Source organism: Lissotriton vulgaris, unplaced genomic scaffold (genome assembly GCF_964263255.1).
Source record: "Lissotriton vulgaris unplaced genomic scaffold, aLisVul1.2 SCAFFOLD_532, whole genome shotgun sequence".
In the NCBI taxonomy this organism is placed as follows: domain Eukaryota; kingdom Metazoa; phylum Chordata; class Amphibia; order Caudata; family Salamandridae; genus Lissotriton; species Lissotriton vulgaris.
Window position 1 is genome coordinate 572,208 of NW_028245496.1, and position 21,339 is coordinate 593,546.

Here is a 21,339-nt window from a genome sequence, read left to right on the forward strand (position 1 = left end):
CCCTGTTACCTCACACCTGCCATTGCGTTACTTCGCACCCCCATCTGCGGTGTTCCTTCATCCCAACACCTCCCCAATCCACTCCCTGATCATCCATTTACATTTTTAAGCAATTCAGATCTACAATAAGAGTGTCTGGACTACTTTTTCTTTTTTTAATTCTTTTTTTATCCACAGCACATCAGTAAATTTACAACAACAAAAAAAGCCAGTGCCCCTCTGTAGGCGGGCGCATGCATGTTGAGCGTACATGCTCACCTACAAAATGACAGGCAACAGCGCCCATGAGGTTTTTGATTTAGCCATGCTGCATAGCAGGTACGACGACACTGTACAGAACGACTAAAAAAAATAGGCGAGACCTATTAACTGCACAAATGTTTGTTGTAGCTTTAACTGTATTTTGTGATTGCAAATTATTTTCTTAAATTGTGGTCAAAGAGAATTACAAAGAACAAACAGGATATACTGATAAAACAGTAACAAATGCATCCAATAAACGTAGATCACTTCAACTAACACTTGAGTGTACACTCGGCCAATAGTAAAATTAACATCGTATTTGTGGAGGGCTGAACGGACAACAGGTGAAGGAGTAACAACAGAGAAAAAATTAGCTACGAAAGGAAGAAAACGGAGAAGAAATGCTATTGACTTTTAGATAGAAAGCAGTGAAAGACAGACCTGGCAACAGTGAGTTATCAATAATGGGTCTAGCTGTTTTTACGTAATGGTAAAGTACATTTCAAAAATAAAAAGAAGAAGGAAATGTAAGCAGATATGAGACCACAGACGCATGAGTATGTAGCAGGAGCTGGCAGCAGATCACCAATCTCAACACCAATCTCAACATGCAGCAGCATATCAGCAAGGCAACTAAGGGAGCGAACTTCCAAATCAACACCCTGAGGAAACTTAAACCTTTCCTCCCAGCCAAAGACTTCCAAACCGCAGTACAAGCACTAGTCATCCCTCGAATAGAATATGGTAGCATCGCCCTCTGCGGACTACCCCTAACTAATACCGCACCCCTAAGAGCTTCTCTAAACGCTGCAGCGAGACTCATCACTGGGTCAAAATAGTACTCATATATCTCACCTGACTTGAAATCCCTGAACTAGCTGCCTTTTGAAGCCGGAATACATCTGAAAATCGCCAGCATGACTCACAAAGCAGTACACCTGAACTCTCCCGGCTACCTCACTCAGAAGCTGACAATCTCTGGCGGCTCTAGAAACACCAGAGGCGCAAACAATCTTCTGCTGAAACCTCGTAGATACCGGAAGGAAAAAACCTATAAACGCTCCTTCTCAGGAATGGCACCCAGGATCTGGAACTCACTCCCTCCCGAAACCAGGTGTGGAAATTAGAGAAATTGATGTACATAAACAGCGTTCATTTCCCCTTTTTCCCCGCTCCTCTCCCTATAAGCACCATGAATACCGTAAAATATTGACCGCATCACTCTGCCAGTAAAGGCCCGTACCCATATATACATGATAGCCATTTTAGGCACCCTGGCCTTTTTTTGCCTGCTCATTAGAATCACCGGCTTCCCTTCTGCGCGTATCTGAACCCCCCCCTCTCTCTCTCGCATGCATAGACTATGAAACCCACTCCCTCTGCGCGACCCTGCCCTGAAAGGCAACCCTCCTGCTTGACCCACGCAAACCCCCCATTCCCTCCTGAAGAGGCATCCTTCGCCTTAGCTGGCATAGCCCTCCCCAGCTGCACCTGACTGCCCCCGCTCTCTCACGCAGGAGTCATAAGACCTCTCTCTCTGTGCGACTCTGTCCCTGTGCACACCCTGGTTCCCCCTCCCTTCTCCCTCACACGGGCAAGTCATAAACCTTCTTCTTCTGCAAGACCCTGTCCTTGGGAGTCACGGCCGCGCCTGACCAGCACCTCCTTTCCTTTCATGAATACCCCCTCTGTTAGTAAACCCTCCCTCCGCGATTGACTGTCCACACATGTCTGAGGTCATCGCCTAAGCCAGGAGATACTGTTAACTGCTTATTGTATGGAATCACTCCTCTTCAAAGGACCCACTATTGATCCTGACCACCCCACCCCCTGGGCTATGATCAGGCGCACACATCCTAAAAGTTGGCGGAACACTCAGCTGCGTGATTACCCTCCCCTCTTATCAGCAGGTCAAGGGTCCCTATTGTGAACATATGTGGGGTAGGATTGACACGAGGATCATGGGGATGTCTTTTCCATGTTTCACAATGTCGTGATTGTAATGCTAAGTGTTTTGTAAGGTATAAAAGACGATGTTTCAGCTCACTTGTTAGAGCACCTCCCGAAAGACACTGTGTTTCGTGTCCGAAATGACAGGCTCTCCTCATGAGTAATAAATCCTGTTCTTGTGACTCCGGCTTCCAGCGCCCGTCTCTTTATTTTGGTAACTATTCAGAATGGGAACTAAGAGGCAACTTGCGCCAGCCATCCGGGCATCGATACTAGTATGGACTCAACAATTGGCGTCCCAACATGGGGTCCATCAGTGACATGAGGTCCAGTAAGAGAGATCCAGACGATGAGGTGAATATCTAAATGATCGGAGTATACCTGCCTTGAGAGGGCCCTCGTCCGGCTGCCGATTGAATGAACTTCACCGATTCTGAACGGACCTCTCTCGAGTGACCTACTGTCCTGACTGGAATCCCACAGGAATGCTGCATAGAGTAAGAGAACGACCGGGCGCTGGAAGGGGAAGACGAAGAACTATCCGCATGGTCCGGTCCGGGTAAGATTAAGTAGGGTCTTTTTACGCCTGATTGGTAGGGTGGTTCTATCCACCTGATTGATTGATTGATTGTATTGGAATCGGTATTTGAATACTGATATTGTTGTTATTGGTTCATTTAGCTTTGGATGCTACTTGAAATATTGGTTCTCTTCTTGAGAACGAGACATTCTCTGTTTGCAAACAGCGGTGAATAGGAACGTTCGCCCCTCTTTGCAGATAGAGAAGGGTAGGTAATGCAGACTTTTGTCCCCGTTGTAATCCGTCATGCCTACTTTTCTCCCCACTGATTGTTTGAAATCGATTAATAATCGATTGTTGCTCTTTGAGATCTTCCCTGTCCACAAACAGAGACGAATAGAAATATTCTGTCTTCCTTTGCAGATAGCGAAGGGCAGGTAATGCAGACGTTTGTCCCCGTTGTAATCCGTCATGCCTGTTTTTCTCCCCACTGATTGATTGGTTGCCTGGACAATGTTGTTCCAGGAATTGTTTCGTTTGAGGTATTTTCTATTTGCAAACAACGTGGAATAGAAATATTCTATCTAGTCTTTGCAAGTAGTAAAGGGTAGGTTATGCCCCTTTGTGAATTCGTCAGTCCTACCCACTCCCCACTGATTGTTTATTTGGGGGGTAGCTCGCCTGGTCCGTCCAGGAGGCTGCCCTTATGGAGGACATATGCTCCCCACTCATGGGCCATTTAGTGGAAGTAGACCATCTGGTCCGTCCAGGAGGCTACCCTAGTAAGTGGAGGTACATCATTTGGTCTGTCCAGGATGATACCCTAATGAAGGAATATATGTTCCCCTTTGATCGATAATCTAGTTCCACCCCGGACCATTTATTGGAGGTAACTCGTCTGGTCCGTCCAGGAGTACCCCTAATGAAAAGGACACATAAAAATATGAAGTGATCACCGTACCCTATTAACAAGAAACTTTAGCTCGAAACACGCTAAGGAAAAGAAGAATAAAAATAAAAAGAAATCAGGCTAAGTCAGTAACCCCCTGATGAGCTTTCGACTTCACTAAAAATAAGAAATATTAGAAAGAGTTCGTAATAAGAAATATAAAATGGCGAAAAATTTGGCAACAAGACAGCCGCGAGGTAGCTAGGTTCCGCTGCCTACTCCTGCTCCAAATATGTCTGCCTCATTGCCCACCACGCCCAAATAACGGTCGCATGAAATACATACAAATAAATAGGTACCTACCCCCATTCCGGAAGCTCCCGAAGTGCAACAGGTCCGCGGTTATGCCCATCTGGAAGGCGAGGCCTCGATGCATGCAGGGCTCGCCTGGCCGCAGTCGGAAGGGGAGGCTGTGGGGCGGACGGCCCAAAAAATCGTAATGACCTCTCCTTCTCCCCTCTTCTGCTGCCCTGCAGGCCACGGGGGGGGGGGGGGGGGGGGGGCTGTCTTGCCTCAGCCACCGACCACCCCCCCCTCTCTCTATCTCGCCTGATCCGGCTCTCATCAAAGGCCGAAGCCAAGGCGAGGACGGCGGCGCTTACAGGTAGTCCCGCCACATGTCAACCCCTGGATAGTTTCAGGTAGTCCCGCCACATGTCAACGCCTGGAAGTTACAGGTAGTCCAACCACACGGCAACGCCTGGACAATTGCAGGTAGTCCCGCCACATGTCAAGGGGGGGGATGTCTTGCCTCAGCCACCGACCCCCCCCCCCCACCCCCCCACCCCCCCATCTTCAATAGCCGGCACGGCCAATACCGAAGCGGTGGAGCCGAGGAACGGCGCGGGGTCGCTGGAAGGGTGAGGCGGCGCGAACGAGCCTCCCCCACCTCCCTCCAGGTGGAGGCTTCCAGCGACACCCCAACGCTCTTGCTTAAAGAGGGTCCACATCGAAAAGCGGTCTTTTGCCCGGGACGGGCACACGCCCCATGCCTTCTCTCCTCAACTTTGAAGATTCTATGAGAGCCGGGGGGCCCCCCCGACCCCTCCGCATGGGCGCCCCCGTCCCCCTCACTGGGAACCGCGACATAGACGCACTACTGCCGGCGCCAGCCTCAGTTTGGAAATGGCTAAAATACAGCCAAGGTACAGACTTGTTCAGTTCCGGTGGAACACCAGAATGACCCGGTAGGAAAATTGTTGCCACCCTCCCCGCTCTTTGACTGATGGTCCTTATTGTTACACTGTTACCACATTGCGAAAAACTTTTTGAACTACCAACGGAAGGTTCTGGCCCTACTACGAGTCAGTGGAGGCAATCTGACTATACTGGGACTTGCCTGACCTCGCCCAAAATGGCGCCGACACAAAAATGAGACTTTTTGAATAAACCTTGTTGCACCCTGATTGCTCAGCTTTGATGCCCCGGGATATGTAAGCAGTTTTTGGACAATGAAAGTAGATAAGAAGGATATTGAGTATGTGCTTGGAAAAGAAAGCGATATAAGATGAACATTGATCATGTGTATGGACAATGAACTGATTTAGGGTGGGTACTAATTGTGATTGGGAACAATGAATTGGTGTAATTTGGGCACTGAATGAGCATTTGGATAATGAATTAATGAATTAATTGAAAAACTGAATTCTTGACATGCATCATGCTTGCTCTGTAGGAAAGTTCGATACGATTTTATTGCACTGCCGCACTTTATGCAATGAACTGCCACCAACTTCGTTCTTCTTATGTACAGTTCCTATCTGCTCCGTGGCCGGTCCACTGGGTTGTAGGCCCGTATTTATACACCAACACTTTTTATTAAAAGTATTTTGAAAAAGAAAGTATAATTGTAGCGGTTGCATTAATGAGTTTTGAATGTATTACTACTGTGAGCAAAGAGAAAGTATGATGAAGGCTGAAGGTTAAAAAAAGGACCCGATATTTAGCAGCTACATTATGTGTCACAGGCAGCCGGAAAAGTGTTTTAGACGCCCTTAAACGACCCCACAAAAATGCCACCTGACCGCCACCCTTGCACACAACCAAAAGGGGTCGCGACCAAGTAACTCATGTAGATACGCAGATCGTCAACGATTATCTACCTGACATTACTGGTCCGTCTGGGCTTTAACGCCGAGATGGTAAAGAAATGCACTACGTGGAGATAGGTCGAGTATGTGGTAGGTAAAAAGATTTTCGGACTACTGCATGCTGATGTGGTTTGAATGCTGCCCCCCACCCCTTCTTTCTCCTCCCTTCTGCAGGTCGCGTCGGAACGTCGGCTGAAGTATGGGAGAGCGATGATCGAACCACCGACGAAAAGGGAAGGAGGGAATATGAGCATAGTCCTTATGACGATAAGTTTTTAAAAGACGTAGACTTAAACATGACTGTTCCTCCTTAAAACGTAGCGACTGGGAGGATGGACTGACATAGAAACCTGACGGGTACTGTATGACGAAAATTGACTCGAAATAACACGTTAGATAATGTAACTAGACGTTTGACTAGATAGGGAAAGGACAAAGAAGAGTGCATGGGTAAGGGTTACCAAGGCACCACCCGTCTGAGAAGTTAGAAATGTTGCTGATGTTCAAAATGTACTGCCCCCCCCCCTCTCACACTCTTATAGATATAGCCAAGCTGTCCGACTGTTCTCCCGATCAATACTTGCCGTTGCTCCAGCCTGAAGAACTTCCCACCAAAGGAAGAAATTGAAAGATGGTTTAAGATCCAACCATGGGTAAATAGCGCGACCAGGTTAATTTCTGATCGACTAACAGAGGTGTAAGTATTGGCAATTGAGAACGCTCGCAGAAATAACAAGCGAGAGGGAAAAGGAGGGAAAGGTAAAAAGAGCTGAGCACGTAGGTAAATAGGATAGTAAAGATACGAAGGATATAAAAATAGATCTTGTTGGCCAACTATTGTTTTCTGTTTTGTTGTGAATGTCTCATATATATGTAATACATGTACTGTCTTCCTCTGTCTGAGTTTGTGCGTGTGTACTGTAGGGGTTTATGTTCTCCCTCTGTTTGCGTCTCTCCGTTACCTGACCCCTGCTGTTCTGTGTAGTGAACGCACTAAATGACCTATTTTTGTACACGTCTCTCTCTCTCTCTCTTTCTCTATCTCTCTTCCCCCTTTTTCTATCTCTCTCTTTCTCTTTCTCTCTCTCTCTCTCTCTCTCTCTCTTTCTCTACATGTCATACGTGTACCGAATGGCTCGTTTAGATTGCGGACGACTCTCACTCTCCGAGAGTCTCCCTATTTCCTCTTCCTTTTTATGGTAAAATCGTGCCTCGCTGGCACCAGTCTGATTGGATACTTATTGAACGCGAAGGTGTTCAGCGAAATTGACCGAAACTAAAATGATTGTATCTCGCCATATTACTACCTCTCCTTTCTGCAAAATGAATGAACTCGAATTGGCTGAGAAGGAAAGGACGGGTAAGACGACTAAGGTCCCCCAATCTGGCCTTTTATAGGGGAACTGTATGTCAATGGCACCTTATTTTTCTGCTCATCAGAGACGAACGCCAACGTCTAGATTGACCCCCAATGCCCAGATTGCCCCACCCCCCTTTTTGCACCCAAGCGCGAGTGCCAGAAGCATCCCCGCCCCATTTGATAGACCCCAGCTGCTGTCCCGGATATAAACATGATGACCATGAGTAACTGTCGTCCCTCGAGAAAAACCTGATTAGCCAGCCTTGAAGGGAAATGTTAGACTGTTAAAGGCTCGGGTTTGAAAGGCAAGTCTCCACTGGAAGTTCCAAAATGTTGAAACTGATGAAAAGCGCAGATGATGGGAATATTATTTCTATACATTTATGTCATGAATAGACGATGAATACACTCTGCATGAACACAGTAGGAATGTTGACATATGCACTGCTTGGTAATAGACCTCTGACTGTGACCGATGAACGTATCTCCCAAGTGCGTAGGATTGAGGGAGGAATTCACATGCATAAATGACTTCTTCTGCCAGTTCTCTAAAAGCTTGTTTTGTACCTATTCAAAGATTTACAATCACCGGAGGAGAAGGGTCGGACGTGATGGATTAGTTACTTACCTGTAATCCTAGTTCTCTTCCAGGGGTATACTCATTAAAGTCATAAGCACTGAATTATCTCCGCCCATGAGCGGGGACCCGGAACACATAAACAATATACATATATATGTGTAAATATAACCAAAAGTACAAAGTACTAAGTAATTATACACATATACATGTATAATAACCAACATATGCAGCCTAACCTTAACACATAGGCTAATCAAACCAAACCTTACACGTTCTGAAGCATGAAAATATGCTGTATATAAATGCAATAAACAGGCATGAGCCTAAAATGCATTTCATAGCCATGAAAAAACCTTTTATTTTCATCAAAGAACCTGTAGTAAACAGTTATTAGCCTAAAAGGGCTGCATATGAAAAAATGTCTGTGTACAGAAAATCAGACTGGCACCCTGCCTTTAAGGCCCCAGAGAATCTGCACACTTTGCCTTTAAGGCTTCCAGGAGAACTCTGTTCCCATCATGCCCCACAGGTGACAGTTAGGTCAGTTCTTTTGTACGGTACAGTAAACATTAGCAGGAATCTGCACTTAAACATATTGAAAACTTTAAACCTTAATGCTACTGCTCGCCCGGGGAGGCGGGAGGGTGCTTATGACTTTAATGAGTATACCCCTGGAAGAGAACTAGGATTACAGGTAAGTAACTAATCCTTCTCTTCCAGGGGATACTCATTAATAGTCATAAGCACTGAATAGAGTAGCAAGCTCATACCCACAGAAGCGGGCGAACAGATAAAAGCATAGTCATACTTTAAAATCACAGTGTTTAACTAGTATTAGCAAACAAATTTCTGAGTGATGCTTGTCCCACTTGTGCATCAGTCTGAGCATCAGAATCTAAACAGTAATGGCGTGTAAACGTATGCACTGAACGCCAAGTAGCTGCTTTACATATCTCTGACATAGCCACATTTCTAAGGAGAGCTGTGGTAGAAGCTTTTCCCCTCGTAGAATGAGCCCTAGGTCTACCTGGTAAAGACTTGTGGGCTAGCTGATAAGCCAGTAAGATGCATGACACTATCCACCTAGAAATGGATCTCTTGGACGCTGCCAAACCAGTATTTGTAGGACCATAGTTCACAAACAGACGGTCCGTCTGTCTCGAAGACTTAGTCTTATCTAAGTAAAATTTCAAAACCCTTTTTAGATCTAATGAATGCAAAGTCCGTTCTGCCGGACTTGAAGGGTTCGGAAAGAAAGTAGGCAATGTTATGGATTGGTTAATGTGAAAATCCGACACCACCTTAGGTAGGAAAGCAGGATGAGTCCTGAGCACCACTCTGTTTCCATGAAAAACTGTGTATGGTTCATTGCAACACAAAGCCTGGATTTCGCTCACTCTACGAGCAGAAGTGATGGCCACCAGGAACGCTACTTTCCACGTCAGGTGTTGCAAAGAAGCTTTATGTATCGGCTCAAATGGGGGACCCATTAATTTAGTCAATACCACATTAAGCTCCCAAGGTGGAGACGGAGACCTGACTGGAGGATAAACCTTTTTTAATCCCTCTAGAAAATCCTTCACCACAGGCATTCGAAAGAAAGATATCTGTGTTGGCGATTTTCTATAAGCAGTTATTGCAGCAAGATGGACTTTGATGGAATTAAACTGCAAACCAGATTCAGCAAGGTAAAGAAGATAAGGCAAGACCACCTGCTCTTGACCATGAATAGGGTCCAGACCCTTACTCTGACACCAAAGGTAAAAGCGTTTCCACTTAAATCCGTAGGATTGTCTCGTAGAAGGCCGCTTTGCTTCCTTAAGGATGTTCATACACTCCGGATTCAGCCGTAAGTGCCCGTACTGGATGACTTCAGGAGCCATGCTGCCAAGCGCAGGGAGGGCAGATTGGGATGAAACACTTGCCCCTTCTGCTTGGACAGAAGATCCGGGCGACACGGCAATCTCCTGTGCGGTGTTATTGACAACTGGAGGAGATCTGGGAACCACCACTGGCGTGGCCACTCTGGGCAAATCAGTATCATTCTGGAGTGAGTCTTGTACAGCCGATTGATCACTGCTGGTATCAACGGTGTCGGTGGGAAGGCGTACAGCAAATTTTGATACCAATCTATCAAAAGGGCATTCCCTTGGGACCCTTTCTGGTAGAACCTGGACGCGAAGACGGGGCATTTTGCGTTTGCCGCGTCTGCGAACAGATCTATGTCTGGTGTTCCCCAATCCTGGAAAATGCTGTGCGCGACGTCTTCGTTGAGAACCCAGTCGTGCGCTTCGACGAAGTCTCTGCTGAGGTCGTCCGCCTGTGTGTTGAGACTCCCCGGCAGGTGAATTGCTGTTATGGACAGGTCTCGCGCCAGTAACCAATGCCAGATGGTCTGGGCTTCTATGGAAAGAGTCCTGGATCTGGTACCCCCCTGTTTGTTTAAGTAATACATTGTAGTTGTATTGTCCGTTTGTACCAGGAGGGACCGAGTCTGTAGCGATGGCGCCAGGGACCTGAGAGCAAGATGGACCGCTCTGAGCTCGAGAAGATTGATGTGATATCCTTTCTCGAAGTCTGACCATTGCCCTTGTACCTGCAGAGGGCCCATATGCGCTCCCCAGCCTTGGAGAGAAGCATCTGTTATCAGAGTCTGCTTTGGTGGGTCCTGATGAAAAGGGACTCCCTTCATCACGTGTACCTTCTTCATCCACCACCGGATGGAATCTTTTGCAGACTGTTGGAGACAAATCCGGTCCTCCCAGCATCCCGTCCTCTGTTGCCATTGATCTTCCAGACACTGTTGTAGAGGACGCATCTGTAAACGTGCGTTTGGCACGATGAAAATGCACGATGCCATTGAGCCCAGGAGAGAGGACACTTGCCGAACTGTCGGACGTGCAGTTTGAAGGAGAAGCAGACACTTCGCTCTGATGGATGACCACCTCTCCTCCGAAGGACACACGTTTTCTACTTCTGTATCCAGCTGAGCACCCAGGTAGTGGATTTTCTGGGTGGGATTCATTATCGACTTCTTGTAGTTGACTTGCAGACCCAATTTGTACATGAGCTGAAGACAAATCGAAAGATGTTCTTCTAGAAGCGATGGGGATGAACTCTTCAGAAGCCATTCGTCTAAGTACGGATATATGAATATCCGACTCTTCCGAAGACAAGCCGCCACTACAGCCATACATTTTGAAAATGTTCTGGGGGCTGATCTCAGGCCAAAAGGGAGCACTGCGTACTGATAATGACGAGCCGCCACTTGAAACCTGAGAAATTTGCGATGTTTTCTGGATACCTGAATATGAAAATACGCGTCCTTTAGATCGATGGAGCACATCCAATCCCCTTGGTGTAATTGAGGGAAGATCTGGTGAAGAGCCAGCATTCGGAATCTCTCCTTCCGAATGAATTTGTTCAGTCGCCTCAAATCCAGAATGGGTCTGAACTCTGTGACTGGACCTTTTTTCTGCACAAGAAAGAATCGAGAGTACAGGCCTTGACCTCTCTGCTGGAAAGGGACTGGTTCTATGGCCTTCTTCTTCAGGAGAACACTCGCCTCCTGTTGCAAGCGCTTTATATTCCACTGCACCATCTTTAGAGGGCGCATGCCACTGGGTGCCTTCTTGAACCTCAAAAGGTACCCGTTCTGAACGACATCCAACACCCATCTGTCCTTCGTGATCTGTTTCCACTCGTCCAGATAACGCACAATACTTCCTCCAACCGGAGTGGGACACGGTTGTAGAGGAAGCATCCGTTCATTGTTTCTGAGGCTGCTTGGCAGCTGATGACTGCTGCCTATTTCCATTGCCTCTGCCTCGTCCAGGCCGCCTCTGCTGGAATTGCGATCTTTGTTGATTTTGGCCTTGATTTTGCGAAGACCAATTCGTTTGTTGACTCCTTTGCTGAAAAGATCTCTTGTCATAGGGACGAAAAGTACCCCGACGTTTAAAATCTTTTTTCTTCTCAAGGCCTACAGCCTTAAGGGTGTCCAACTCCACCTTCATCTTAGACATCTCGTCATCTGCATGGGATCCAAACAGAGTCGATCCATTAAAAGGTAAATTGACCATTTTCCTCTGTGCCTCCGGCTTCAGTCCCGTAAGGCGAAGCCAGGCTGTACGTCTTGCGCAAACACCGTGTGCATAGCCATGAGCCGACAAGTCTGCAGCATCAGCCGCCGCGCTAATGCTCTGGTTAGCCACCAAACCACCTTCCTCCACTATTTCCAGGAAGTCCTTCTGATCCTCTTTAGGGAGTTTATCTGCAAAACGAGCCACTGAGTCCCAGAGCAGACGGTCATAGCGGCCCAATAGAGCAGACGCACTGGCCACTCGCATGACCGATCCTGAGGTATTGCACATTCTTCGCCCCAGGGAATCCATATTCTTACTGTCCTTTTCAGGTGGAGCAGAAGAGGTAGATGCTGCCGAATGCGCCTTTCTGACTGCCGCTACAATCAGGGAGTCTGGTGGTGGGTCAGACCGCAAAAACATTGGGTCTTCCTCTGGAGCCTTGTATTTTTTCGCAATCCTAGAAGGACCTGAGCCCACCGTGGCCGGAGTTAGAAATGTCTTCATTGCTGGTTCAATCAATCCGGGCACTAACGGTAGGAGAGGCCTGCCAGTCGTCTTGTGATGTAAGGTTTCAAAGATGACTGAGGTTGCTATCTGGGGAACTGCCATTTTGATGCTGAATTTACTCGCTCCACGACATAACACATCATTAAATGTGCCTAGATCGTCTACTGGAGACACCCTGGAAGGAGGAGTAGAAGATATAGTCGGAGAATAGTCCCTATACGAAGATCTTGACGAGGACGAAGATGATGTAGAAGATGGAGTAGGAGTTCTACGTCTTCTTTGAGGAGTTGCCGATCGTTGCCTCCTACGCTCCCTTGAACGAGATTTCTCTCTCACTAAGGATCTTGAGCGTGATCTTCTATGCAGTTCCGTCCGAGGGACTGGAGTTCTCTCCCCCATTATCGGACGCATCTTCCAGTGCCTTAAACTTTCCAACCACCTCGGTGACAAGTTAATAGGCCGCTCTGTATGCTCAGGTGAAGCTTCAGGTGACACCTGCACAATATTCAGCTCTGCGGAGGACTTCGAAGCTCTCGACGCTGCACTGTGTTCAGAGACCAATGAACCAGACGGGGTCCGCTGTCTGGGCACCAACTGTCTGTCATCTGGCACCTGCCCTGAGGACGAGCCCGAATGAGCCACCACAGAAGAGTCCTGGTGCACTATCCCTTGCCCCGCTGCAGATCCGTTGTCTTGTCGATCATGCGGGGAACCTTCCACTCCAGGTTCGGGACTTATTTCTGACCTCGACAAAGACCTAATTGAGGTCCGAGAGGCTGGTCTTGATAGTCTCGACTCCGACCTATGCACAGGTGGGGGAGACCTAGACACTCCATGCTTCGAGCCCGAAGCATGCTTCGACGTCGACTTACGTCGCGATGGAGACCTTGACCTTCTCTTTTTAGGTCTCGACGTCGAATCCCTCGACGTCATCTCTCTCGACGTCGATCTTTTCCTCGACGACGCATGTCTCCCTCTCGACGTCGACCGATGACTCTTCCTCGACGTCGACCCTTTATCCTTCGACGTCGACCCTTTATCCTTCGACGTCGAACCTTTTCCCTTCGACGTCGAACCTTTTCCCTTCGACGTCGACACTCGATCCTTCGACGTCGGACATCTCCTGTCCCTCGACGTCGACCTCATACGATCCTTCGACGTCGAGCGTTGCACTCCCGACGTCGTCCTCACTGCAATCGACACCAATTGCCTCGACGTCGACAGGGATTTCGACGGCGACTGCCTCACCGGCGATGTCCTCGACGTCGATGGAGCTCTCTTCGACGTCGACGGTGATCTTCTCGACGTCGAGCCCACCTTTTTTGACGGTGACGCTCCCTGGAGTCGATGCTTCTTAGTTCTACCTTCAGGAGACGCTGATCTTCGACGTTTGGGCTGAGAAGAAGGCCTGGCAGATGATAATAGGCCTTTAGAACTCTTCTCACCACGGTTTTCTCTCTCCAGAAGGCCCAGCAACCTCATTTTCTCTCTTTCCTTTAAAGTTCTATTTGAAAGATTGAGACAGTGATAACATTCTTCCACCTTATGAGAAGCTGGAAGACACACCACACAAACAGAGTGTGGGTCAGTTTTCGACATCTTCTTCCCACAGGAAGGACATTTGTAAAATAAAGGTGGCATTCTGACTAAAAAACACCAACAGCTTAGTCAGGAAAGGGTAACAACCCACCACCAAAGATATATTTTGTCAAGAAAAGGCAAGAAAAACCAATTTCTGACAGAAAATACTTCAAAAGAGCAGAGCTCAAGTTCCAGGTTCCTCACAGAACAAGCCGGAAAAAAGGACTGACCTAACTGTCACCTGTGGGGCATGATGGGAACAGAGTTCTCCTGGAAGCCTTAAAGGCAAAGTGTGCAGATTCTCTGGGGCCTTAAAGGCAGGGTGCCAGTCTGATTTTCTGTACACAGACATTTTTTCATATGCAGCCCTTTTAGGCTAATAACTGTTTACTACAGGTTCTTTGATGAAAATAAAAGGTTTTTTCATGGCTATGAAATGCATTTTAGGCTCATGCCTGTTTATTGCATTTATATACAGCATATTTTCATGCTTCAGAACGTGTAAGGTTTGGTTTGATTAGCCTATGTGTTAAGGTTAGGCTGCATATGTTGGTTATTATACATGTATATGTGTATAATTACTTAGTACTTTGTACTTTTGGTTATATTTACACATATATATGTATATTGTTTATGTGTTCCGGGTCCCCGCTCATGGGCGGAGATAATTCAGTGCTTATGACTATTAATGAGTATCCCCTGGAAGAGAAGTACAGCCTAGCCGCAGATCTTGAGACACATGTGACCTCGACCAAAGGTGGAGCTGCAGAGCGACAAGATACGGGACGAGACAGCAATTTCAAATGTGGAAAATGAAAAATGACGGGCCACCCTGAAGCCCTCCGTCTGCTAACCCACGTGTGCCTGGAGTCTCCGTCCCCCTTCTTTGGGCCCGATTGATGGGCCTGCCTGCCTGTTCTCCTTTGCTCCCTTGGTCCCTTTTGTGTGTCCCAGGAACTCTGACCCAACTCCTCCTCTCTCCTATCGACTATTTGAACAACACACACCCTCTTTTCCATGTGACTTCACGCCAAAAGGAAGAACGGCATTCAGGTGGGAATAGGGTGTTGCCACGGAAATATAGGTGCCGAACATAAGGCGCCACTAAAAGGACTGGTTAGGGAACAGGACTGTGGTCTAACAGCAGAGGACAGACCGCACCTTCAACGCGAAAGGTTGAATACGAGCTGGACCTATAGCTCCACCGCCGGTGCTCAACAGCGCCAACGAAAGGATACGGACTAGAGCCTACCAGTGATGGCTCACTGCTTCGAAGAAAGCCATGTGTTAAACAGTGTAAATCCATTCATCGAGAACCTCAAGATATGGAAGAGGTATATCGATGACGTGTTTGTAGTGTGGAGAGGGTCGAGGGACAGTTGCTTGGAATTCCTGGGTTGGTTAAACACCAGAAACAACCATCTGAAATTCACCATTGAAATAGGTCGACAAGAGTTAGCCTTCCTTGACCTATTGATTACGGCTGGTCCCGAGGGCCTACAGTCCGAGCTGTACAGGAAGCCCACAGCAAAGAAAAACATTACTGTTATTTGACAGCAACCATCCGAGAGCACTGAAGGAGAGTTTACCCTTCAGCCAATTCTTGCGGGTGCAAAGGAACTGCTCGACGAGAACAGCCTTCAAGAAACACTCCGAGGATTTGAGTAAACAACTGGTGGCACGAAATACCCTCCTAGACTGGTCCACAGGTCCATGAAAAGGGCAATGAATAACAATCGTGAAGCCCTGCTTGAACCGAGATCTCCTAAACCTGACTTAGATCGTCTGACGTTTGTTCAGACCTTTGGTAATCTTTCCAATAGCATTCAAAAGAGCATCAAGAAACACTGGCCTATACTAAATTCTGGACACCTGACTCTTCCCCGCCCTTTGGTTTCTTTCAAGAGGGGCCCTAACCTTAGGGACAAATTAGTGCACACTAGGCCTCGTGAGGATCCACCAAGAGCGGTTGGATCACTGTGGAATCTCCCTCCTGTCCAGGGACATCATCCCTGTGGTAATTGCCAGGTCTGTGTACAAACAACAAAGTCTTTGGAGATCGACATTGGCACTGGTAGACCATGGAAGCAATTAAAATTTACCAACTGTAATAGCGACCATGTAATCTACCTCATCACCTGCCCCTGTAGCCTCAAGTACGTAGGCATGACCACACGAAAGGTCCGCATACGGATATCTGAGCACAAGAGTACAATCAGGTGTGCCAGACAAGCCACCAGACTAACTGCCCACTTCCTAGAGGCAAAACATCCAGCCTCTGATTTCCGATGGACTGTTCTGGAACAACCTTTCATCCCGAAACATACAGCAGATGTGACTAAATATCTGCTGTTGAAAGAGCAGAGATGGGTGCTCAAATTGAATACACACAGGGAAGGGCTGAACGATGAGATCCCTTGGTCTACTTTTTGAACCGACAACGGAGAATAGCAGGGTCTCTTATCCTACTGTTTATCCAATCTTATGTTATACACTTATCCTGCTGGAGGTTGAGAGGGTTGGGCCAGTAATTACCTACCTTACTGTATATCCATCCTTATGTTATAGACTTATCTCGTTGTTGACATTGTTATGTTAGTCTAGAGGGTTGTGCCATTAAATACCCACCCTTGTACATCTAACTCATAACACCACCATGGCAACATCCCTTGTTTATGCATATTTAAAAGTAGACGTCTGTCTCTACATTTATACTCTACATGCTGGTAAGGGTTACTACACTATTGGAGATGGGCTTTTTTGCCCTCATTGGTGGCCTGTGTTTGCTTGTGAATATTGCCAGAAGACTCCCTACATGATTCGAGTAGCTCCCCTATACCCACTACTCATTATAGGGTATAACCAGGTGAGGGCGATATCAGAAGAATATAAACATGCATTTTGCCTACGAGGTGAATAGCTCTGGTTCGTCTACGTGTATGGAATACTCTACACATAGTGGTCCCTCTTTTAAAGATTGTCCAGCCTCCCGTGAAGTGGTATACCCCTATGACTCCTCTCTCACGTTAAGCTCCGCGTTTGTTATGATCAGCGTCTCCTTGACGACGCATTTGGCCGGTCCACCAATGAGTATTGTCAAGAGCCGGCGGTTCAACCAATCACGAAGTGGGCGTGTTCCGCCCAGAACCAATGATGTACAATGCTGACGCGTCCCACGTGGTAACGCGTCCAATGAGAACGAGGCTTATAACCAGCCACGCTCCTACCTCCCGGTACCTCCCCAGACGGCCAGGACGCCGGTCTAGGAGTACCGACGGAGAGGTAGGAAGGACCCCGTCCTCGGCGCTGCGCGATCTTTTACTTAATGACACTCTGCTTAGCACGGAGATTTAGGAGCGCTATTCAAGGGGTTTGTGCTTTTGAATGTACCGACCCAATGCATTATCGGCATCAGGTTTTGTGACATCCCGCTTTGTAACATGCCTTTGCGGACATCGTATCGACGCTGTGCATTTTTAAACTGACAGTCTCATAGTTCTGATGGAGTGGTTGTCGCTCCGCCACTGCACAAGAGAATAAGTGTAACAATTTTAGACCATTGACTCGTGTTGTGTTTTTAGGAGGTGTGTTTTGTTCTGTTTGTGCTCACTGTGTGCAACATGTGATTGACATGTTTTCTAGAGCGGTGCTTCATATTCCCCTGAGCCGCTGCCAGGTGGGGTGAGGCCAGCCTACCTTACAAATCTAGGTAAGCATAAAAACCATTTGGCTCATGAGTTCTCCTTCCAAATGTTATAATAACTGACCATACTCATTTTTGAGTATATGTACATCAATACCCTGAGTGTGATGGTTTGTCTAAATTTATATTAAATAGACTTTTTGCATAGCCCACAGGAGAGTGATCGCTATCCCTAACTTTCTTCTCTTCTCTTAGTGATCAGCGCAGATTGTAAGAGGCACCCGGAGCAAACAGGTGACCATATGCACTTGCTGTTTGTTGTCTAGGTGTTATTTTTCACTTCACTCATTTCCACATGGTGCAGTAGTTGTATTACTATTCTTGGTCCTGATGAATGCAAGGACGCAGTAGTCCCTGACTTGCAGAAACTAGTCGACCACACCCATCCTAGGCAGTCCACATAATCAGACAGCCCTAGGTAACCCTTTTTAACATTGGTAAGTTAGGCACACAGGGAATAAAGTTTGTTTTGTGCTCTTTCTGAACCAATTTTAATGCACCCCCATTTTTGGTATCTTCACTTTCACATATGTCCCAACACTGCACACCCCAGTCACGTCCTTGGCCACTCATAACATCGAGAGGCATACCACACTAACATTGCCGGTATTTGTTGAGGAACCCCCTTACCACCGGGTTGACCTCTGAATGTGGCACCGATCTTTTCAGACGGGTGGTACGGATAAAATCCCAAATGATGAAGGGCGGATCCGTTTGGTGACTGATGGGTATTTTCCTCATCCTGTTGAGAGCCCTCTGTGACGCATCTCAGTAGAGGTCGGGGATGGTTTGGCTGTTCTTCTCCTGTGGACACACTTCTTGAGACCCTCTGGTACCTTTGTTGTTTATATGTCACTGCTAAAAAGACACTGTGACGAAGAGATTTTGTGTATCGAACTGAATTCCGCCCTCGGCTGCTAGGTCAAAATGTTCATTGGTCACATTTTTAAGTCAGATACATTTATGCTCTGTAGTGTGTTTGAATGTTAGGAACTCGACAAATGCAATTTCCTATGTGCTGCATTCTGCCCATCACATCAACTGTCCATGATTATATGCCAATGTTAATATTGACAAATGCTAATTCTTCGAACACGCCTGTTTATTTTTGTACCCCCATCAATTACAAAAATGAACTCTGTCATGTAAAAAAGGGGCGACTGTGGAAATTAGAGAAATTGATGTACATAAACAGCGTTCATTTCCCCTTTTTCCCGCTCCTCTCCCTATAAGCACCATGAATACCGTAAAATATTGACCGCATCACTCTGCCAGTAAAGGCCCGTACCCATATATACATGACAGCCATTTTAGGCACCCTGGCCTTTTTTTGCCTGCTCATTAGAATCACCGGCTTCCCTTCTGCGTGCATCTGAACCACCCCCCCCCTCTCGCATGCATAGACTATGAAACCCACTCCCTCTGCGCGACCCTGCCCTGAAAGGCAACCCTCCTGCTTGACCCACGCAAAACCCCCATTCCCTCCTGAAGAGGCATCCTTCGCCTTAGCTGGCATAGCCCTCCCCAGCTGCACCTGACTGCCCCCGCTCTCTCACGCATGAGTCATAAGACCTCTCTCTCTGTGCGACTCTGTCCCTGTGCACACCCTGGTTCCCCCTCCCTTCTCCCTCACACGGGCAAGTCATAAACCTTCTTCTTCTGCAAGACCCTGTCCTTGGGAGTCACGGCCGCGCCTGACCAGCACCTCCTTTCCTTTCATGAATACCCCCTCTGTTAGTAAACCCTCCCTCCGCGATTGACTGTCCACACATGTCTGAGGTCATCGCCTAAGCCAGGAGATACTGTTTACTGCTTATTGTATGGAATCACTCCTCTTCAAAGGACCCACTATTGATCCTGACCACCCCACCCCCTGGGCTATGATCAGGCGCACACATCCTAAAAGTTGGCGGAACACTCAGCTGCGTGATTACCCTCCCCTCTTATCAGCAGGTCAAGGGTCCCTATTGTGAACATATGTGGGGTAGGATTGACACGAGGATCATGGGGATGTCTTTTCCATGTTTCACAATGTCGTGATTGTAATGCTAAGTGTTTTGTAAGGTATAAAAGACGATGTTTCAGCTCACTTGTTAGAGCACCTCCCGAAAGACACTGTGTTTCGTGTCCGAAATGACAGGCTCTCCTCATGAGTAATAAATCCTGTTCTTGTGACTCCGGCTTCCAGCGGCCGTCTCTTTATTTTGGTAACTATTCAGAATGGGAACTAAGAGGCAACTTGCGCCAGCCATCCGGGCATCGATACTAGTATGGACTCACGTTCAACACAGGGTCATCTCCTCCACTACACTCTTTAAGAAAGAAGTAAAAGCTATCCTCATGGCAAAATACACCTGAACTATTATCTCGTACTCTTTAAAGAATTTGTACCGATCTGTACTACTTATTCGACCCCTTTGCTTATCTGTCTTACTTGTATTATTGATTTACATGAATGTACTGTTTGCTCTATTAACCTAACTGTTTGACTATGCTTCCTCATATACCCCCTCTGTGTAAAGCGCTCTGATATCTGCAAGGATCTGGTCCGCGCTATATAAAACTTTCAAAATAAATAAAATAAATAAAATAGATCAGAAGGGCTAAGGAAACCTGAAACTGATATTAACCCATACATGACCATGCAGCCTGACCTCCATAGACAGGGGATGTGGTTTGGTAATTTAGGCAGTCATCAAGTTTAGACATAAGAGGAAAATAAACCAAACTGGGGGAAACAGGAGAATGGAGAACAGGGTATATACTGGAAAAGAAATGCTGGATAACTTTAATAAAACAATGATCAGTAAATTACTAAGACTCAAACAGAGGACAAAGAAAGAGAGAAGAGGCAATAAAACTTTAACTTGGGAAAAGGTGAATGAGTAAGACTAAATAGCTCACTTTAAGCAGAATTCTGAAGCAGACCTCGCCAGAGATTTCGCTGAACAGCAATATAAAGGATTTGTCTTTTAGCAGTATGAGGTAATTCTGCATTCCTGCGTCCTAACATTCATGCGGTCTTTTTCAAGCTGGTTACTGCTTTAGCCATATATTTAAAAATGTAAATATTTGGTTTAACCTACCTTTTTTGAGCTTCTTGTTTACTACAGCAGATTTCACAATAGTACTTATGTTCGCTGCAAAGTGTTTCTGTGTTGCTGAAGTCTCTGCAAAGTAACGTTTTTCAAAATGAATTTCAGTGTTATGACAGATAGTGCAAAGGCAACCAGAACAAAATCATATAATTATGGAACACATGCATTTGTATATTAAGGGTATCAATTACTTTTCTGAAGCAGAAGACCTAGGGAGCGACTAGTGCTGGGTCTCTCAAATGCACCTAGTTTTCAACTAAGGTCCATTAATACCTAACTGTGCAAAGATAATTCTTCCATATGCCACCTCTCATACCACTAAATGCCCACAAACAAGCCATGAATTTGCCACACAACTCACAATTACAAACAATTCACAACAAACCGCGTCATCTTGAAGCCACTTCAGAGCTGCGATTTACCAAAAGACACAGAGAATGTTGGTAGAAATCAGCTGAGAAGGAAAGAGACATGGTAGACGTTAATGTGCCTGAGAGAAGGGCTGGTAATCTGGCTCGGTCACTACATCCCAGGATTTAACAATCCATTCATGAATTGCTGAGGGGCTGGTTCTCTCGAACACGGACATGTATAAATGCATCCAGGAGGAAAAGGGGCAGGCGCAGAAATACCACGCTGGCTAATAATTACGGAATGTGGGTTTACGGTACTC

The 21,339-nt window shown here is 46.8% G+C and overlaps 1 protein-coding gene across 1 annotated transcript in view; it reads right to left on the reverse strand.

The window, feature by feature from the left end:
• The window catches only part of LOC147666400 (ubiquitin carboxyl-terminal hydrolase 46), a 186,355-nt gene that overhangs the window by 53,411 nt on the left and 111,605 nt on the right, over positions 1 to 21,339 (reverse strand). Inside the window, exon 6 of the mRNA XM_086949090.1 lies at positions 20,655 to 20,738. Within this exon, the coding sequence (XP_086805216.1) occupies positions 20,655 to 20,738 (84 nt within the window). The remainder of the gene's footprint in view (positions 1 to 20,654; positions 20,739 to 21,339) is intronic.